Here is a 6000-nt window from a genome sequence, read left to right as displayed (position 1 = left end):
ATAAAAATTCTGCGTGCATTTGTGAAGACGTCAATTAGAATTACTATTTTCTGTGTTACAAGTATGCAATATGTTTACCGATTACAATTACGTAGTCTCCACTAATTGTTGTTCGGATAAGAACAAGTCATTATTATCGATCGGAAACAAAACTAGTAATCTATGGCTGTAATACACAACCTGGTGTTTCTTATAATCGATGCAGGAGTTTTTCATAAGAAATAAATCGATCGTCACTAACGATAATAATTTTTGTGTGGTGGTCAAAATAGAAAAAAGATACGAAGAGTTAAAAAAATTAAATTCTTTAGCTTGATAAACTTAAAACCGACCGTCAGACCCAAAGATAATAGTTAAATCACCTCCAGACAACTAGATAAAGACACTAAAAGTCGCTACTCAAAGATTCTGTATATAGTTAGCTGGCTTACACTTGACATTTACTTACGTGCCTGACAGCTAATTTTAAGTGTGTTATGCTAATAAAAAATGGTATGAGAGAAAAGTATTATCATTATTTTAACCCTTTTGGTATTCCCTATTTTGAGCTCCACCAAACTAGTGAGGCTGACGATCAATTTTTTCCCTAGTAGAAATTTCTCTATCCATTTGAAGAAAAAACAGGTTGTCTGCTTATACAATGCAACGTGTATATACAATATACGCACAGAATATGTGTATGCATATACAATAAGCCAAGTGACTCTCGGATTCTGGATTTTAGAGCCAGCGGCGAGGTGGTTAGTTGGTAGGAGTTTCTCTTGATAATAATAAATGTGTTTAATGAAAATTTGTTTAATCTGAACAAGAATACTCCTGGATAAAATATAAATCCCCATTTTTACATTTTGTAGAAAATACATAACAAAAAACAATTTTTTTCAAGTTTTCGAACATTTAACGACGAAAATTTCCATGAGCTTGTAATTAATAATTAAACTAGGTAATAACTATTATATATATATATATATATATATTAATATATATATAATATAATATATATATATATATATATTACATATATATAAATTAAAATTATTTTACGCATAAAATTACCGTGCCCTTCATTTTGGTAACATCATAATGTATAATCGTGTAAAGCTATTCACCGTCTTTGCTAGTAATGTAACATAGTAACAATTTAAAATTAACACAAAAACATAGAAACGAATTTTTATAACTGTTGGAACAGTCAAAGTTATAATACGCAATAAAGCTATCGCACCTTAAGCCTTCTAAGACAGAAAACGCAAGAACACAGAGAAGAATGGTTAATTATAGAAACATGGGTAACAGATACAAATCACATTTTATAGAAAATAGAGTTGGGGGTATTTTTGTTATACGCCAGATTTTTCTGTTCCATAAAAACGTTTTTTAAGATTATGTACAGAAGTTTGCTGCCAATCGCCTGAACGTGTTACAATAAATACAATTTTTAATATACCACTTACTTTTAACCTGGCATCTAACTGAGCCGCCTATTTCATTGAAAAATTCTTTAAATAAACAAACAGCAGAGAAAGCTTAAGGTTTAAAATAAGTATAATAAAATTAAAAATACAAATTGTTTCGTGATTGCATATACTACGAATTAATCGTTACCAGGCAACAATTCGTCACATGATCTGGTTACTGTAGATGCAACCAAAACCTTTTTGGTTGTGTTTATTCTTTAGTAACAATACTGGTTGAATGATGATAGTTCTGAATGACAAGTAAACAGTATACTGGCGTATAACAAGATACGTGTTCACAGTTACGTGCGGGTACATACATATGACACCAAGTCCACACTAACTCTCGTTTATAATACTACTTAGAAAAATGCCACACATTAAATGTTATGTAAGATAGTAATACCCAACGGTATAGTGTAAACATCATGGATATTAGACAGATTTATTAATTATATAATATACATCACTGGTAATTACGTAAGAATATCGGTCCGTAAGGGAGCAAATGAGATTTTGCGGTTTTATGCAATATGATTTTATTATTAGAGTTAATGTTTCCGTTTCACGAAGTAGTGATCACCATACATTCTTAAAAACGATGGGATTTATTTCGAATTTCTACTTTTGTCATAGTTTAACTTTGAAAAACCATCAACTTAAATTTCCAAAAATTCCGTTACTTAAGTCGTGGCCAAGGCTGTAAATGTATTGTAAGAAGTATAAATAGCAAATGTTTCAAAAAAGAACATGGAATTAGAATTATTTTATGTATAAATAAGTTATGCAGGATATGTTTAAAGTTTTTTCGTCATTCAACGAATAAAGGTGTTTGATTTTCATTTAAAATAAATACATTTTGTATTATGGTAAACATTATTTTTGAGATAATGCGTCATGTTTCGCTGGGAATATTGTTTGGAATGAAAAACAAATTTATATTCACATCCATTTATGTTTTACGTTGCCTAGGGGCAGAAAAAAATAGAAAATTAATAACTGCATTACTTTAAAGGACTATTATAGGGAAAAGTTGTAATCTGGCACATAGAAATGAGTATACTTATAAATGAGGTCAGGCACTTCCTGGAAAGCAGGCTGCGATAATGGAAATGATGTCACCACAACGAGATAACATCGTTAGGTTAACGTTAGTCATAGTGCTGTAGAGGGGAGTTTGGGTTTATGTAGCTGAAGAATGAGGTCAGGCATTTCCTGAAAAGCAGCCTACGAAAATGGAAATGATGTCACCACAACGAGATAACACAACCATGTTATCACGTTGTTAACCTAACCAGGTTAAAGTTAGTCATAGTGCAGTAGAGGGGAGTTTTGAGTTTATGTCGCTGAAATGAGGTCAGGCACTTCCTGGAAAACAGCCTACGATAATGGAAATGATGTCACTACAACGAGATAACATGGTTAGGTTAACGTGTGTCATTGTGCAGTAGAGGGGATTTTGAGTTTATGTCACTGAAATGAGGTCAGGCACTTCCTGGAAAGCAGCCTGCGATAATGGAAATGATGTCACTACAACGAGATAACATGGTTAGGTTAACGTTAGTCATAGTGCAGTAGAGGGGAGTTTGAGTTTATGTCACTGAAATGAGGTCAGGCACTTCCTGGAAAGCAGCCTACGATAATGGAAATGATGTCACCACAACTAGATAACGTGGTTAGGTTAACGTTTGTCATAGTGCAACAGTGTTAGAAATCTTAAAAGTTAGCTAACGGTGGAGAAATCTATTTTGGTAGTTGAAATTATATGGTTACAGCACAATGAAATATTTCAATATTTACTTACCCATGATAATTATCGCATTGTTTATAGTACAACTTATATCAACCAACCATGTTACTGGCCACGACTTTAGCTGCAATCCGTACGTTAAGTTACTTATCCATGATAATTATCGGATTGTTTACAGTACAACTTATATCAACCAACCATGTTACTGGCCACGACTTTAGCTGCAGTCCGTAAGTTGTTACTTATCCATGACAACCAAAATAATGTCTGACTGTCTTAACGTACATTTAACGCATATTTATAGAATATGTTACGAGTGAAATATCTTACACACATGTTATTCGTTTATATACAAAATCGTTTCCCGAAGTAGGAAAAAAGTAACCTGAACGAAATATAGCTAAATGGTAGCTTTACAAAAACATACAGGCATAACCACACTATACAATTAACTGTATATTGTATCACAGGTAAGCCCCGTTTCTATGCATATAAGTCCCCACGTTAGTGACAGGAAAAGTGTAAGCGTTGGGTTTTGCAGTAAAATGAGTAAAATAGACATAACTACACACATGTTAAATCATAACATTTTATGACGATATAAATATATTTATACCATATTTTGAAATAAAACATGATTATTTTAATACTGCTTTGTTTTTACAGCAGCCCTCAATGCTAAGAATATGTTTTGCTATTTTTCTGACTTTCAGGCATATAATACAAAACATAGTAATCATAAAATATTTATGTATGTAATAATTTGTATTTATTCTTTCATTTTGCATTAAACATATATTTTCAAATTGTTGTCTTTATTCGTACACTTATGTAATTCGTCTCACGTAGTTTCAACCCGTCTATGAACTTGGAAGCATATTTCTGTCTCAACATCTATTTATAGCTTTTACGCAATATAAAACCAATTATTTGCTATTTATTTTTCAAACAACCAATTAATATTTTACCATCTATTTGTATACATCAATACCACTTAACATACATCAATATTAAACTTGGTGTTGTAATACATCAAAAACAATTAATACGACCAGAGTGCTGTGTGTTTTGTGATGACATTGACGACAATAATGATGACTATAGGGCGAATGCTGACCAGATCATCAGTTTATAATTTACTGAATAAAAGTTTACATTTAACACCGCTAGAAAGTATTTTGTATGTATTAATTTATTACACAATGAAATATATGTTTTGTTTATCTACCGTACTGCTAAAATAAAAATGTATTTATAAGTTTCTGTACTAATACGGTTTCCTTAAACATTTATTTAAGTTGGTTATCAGTAAATTAAGTTTAACGGCCAAAAGTGTCACCAGTCAAGTTATAATAAATATTTATTAGCAGTTTCATGAAAATATATCTTTAAATATTATGTGCACAGATAAACTAATGCATTGTCGTAACCAACAAAGATTACCACAACTGCTAACTGCTATGTTGGATATTTTGTTACACTTCTATGTATTTTACGCTTAAATGTAAAGTTTCCTTGAAAACCGGGTAATTGTTCACCAACATTTTTGTATAGCGATGATTCACCAACTGTCATTGATTTTATAATATATATTTTTCGACAGAATGGAGTTATTTGTGCAATCGACTTGTATTTCTGCATGTATTTGTTTTTTTTAATACAAAGCGGAACCGGAATTTTTAATTTTAGCTTCATTGCATAATGAATGCATACATTTCGACAGTACGGTAGCTAATCATAATTAGAGAGAAACGTGTAATAAAATATGTATGGAAGTGCACTTTCTTTGGTGAATATGAATGTATATGAATTACATAACTCATTATAATCCCACTATGGCGTCTTTCTTGCATGCATTTTAATGCAAGGAATAATTTATTAGAACAGAAAATGTAACACACTACAGCCAGCTCAAACTATAAATGGTAAAATACAAAGATGGCGTCAATATTTTCAAAAGTGTAATACGGTAGTGTTTTTAGGTATGGGATTGCCACTAGTATGTTTTGAACGGACTCAAAAAAACTTTTAGCTTGTACGTGAAAAGCTTAAAGTTCTTTATATTGAAATGTTTCTTTCCCAATGCACTGATGAGGAATACGATAACAAACGAAGCTTTGTGGAGTTTCGTTTGAAGCAATCTCTGCACCTCGAAGGGATTAAGATATACCGCAGTGAAAAAAACAGTTTCTTTCTATTGAATAATATTCTTTCTTAATGTTTACTAAATTATCTTTCTATATTACGTAATTTCAATCCCTCTTCCATGGTCTGTTCAGTGGGTGGATAATACGTGCCAAATAATAAAACGAATGACAAACTTAGAACCTGTCACAAAGCGTCTTATTTGAATATATTTTATTGACGTTATAAAGACAGCATATTTATAGCTTGGCTGCAGTGAGGTGTCGTTGCGAACAGACTCGCAATAGACACTGCGTTCGTAAATAAACTGAAAGATCGAAGAGACCTAAGAGGCATGCTCTCTATGTTCCTTGGCTCTGACGAAGTAAGTGAGCAAGTCTATGGGCAATGGGAACACTATGGTCGAGTTCTTCTCGGCAGATATCGTGTTTAGAGTCTGCAACAGAAAGTCGGGTTTAGGAGGAGTGAAGCCTAATTGTGGAAGTGGATGTGGATACTGGAGGTGGATTGGTGGACTCCATTGCCTCCATCGCCTTGCTGAAGTACGAACAGATATCTAACGGCAGGGGGAAGATTATGGTCGAGTTGTACCCGGAAATTGACTTCAATGTCTGCAACAGAAATAGTGCCGCTTTACTAGAGAGCTGA

General features: G+C 32.6%; 1 protein-coding gene across 1 annotated transcript in view; it reads right to left on the bottom strand.

Moving 5' to 3' along the window:
• Nucleotides 1-1745: 1745 nt before the first annotated feature.
• LOC124353264 (band 7 protein AGAP004871) overlaps nucleotides 1746-6000 on the bottom strand; it is a 40065-nt gene continuing 35810 nt past the window's right edge. The window contains exon 11 of the mRNA XM_046803197.1: nucleotides 1746-5788. Within this exon, the coding sequence (XP_046659153.1) occupies nucleotides 5678-5788 (111 nt within the window). The 3' untranslated portion in view covers nucleotides 1746-5677. The remainder of the gene's footprint in view (nucleotides 5789-6000) is intronic.

Source organism: Homalodisca vitripennis, chromosome 1 (assembly GCF_021130785.1).
Source record: "Homalodisca vitripennis isolate AUS2020 chromosome 1, UT_GWSS_2.1, whole genome shotgun sequence".
Taxonomy (NCBI): domain Eukaryota; kingdom Metazoa; phylum Arthropoda; class Insecta; order Hemiptera; family Cicadellidae; genus Homalodisca; species Homalodisca vitripennis.
The sequence above is the reverse complement of the archived record's forward strand: the minus strand, read 5'-3'. Positions and strand labels throughout refer to the sequence as shown.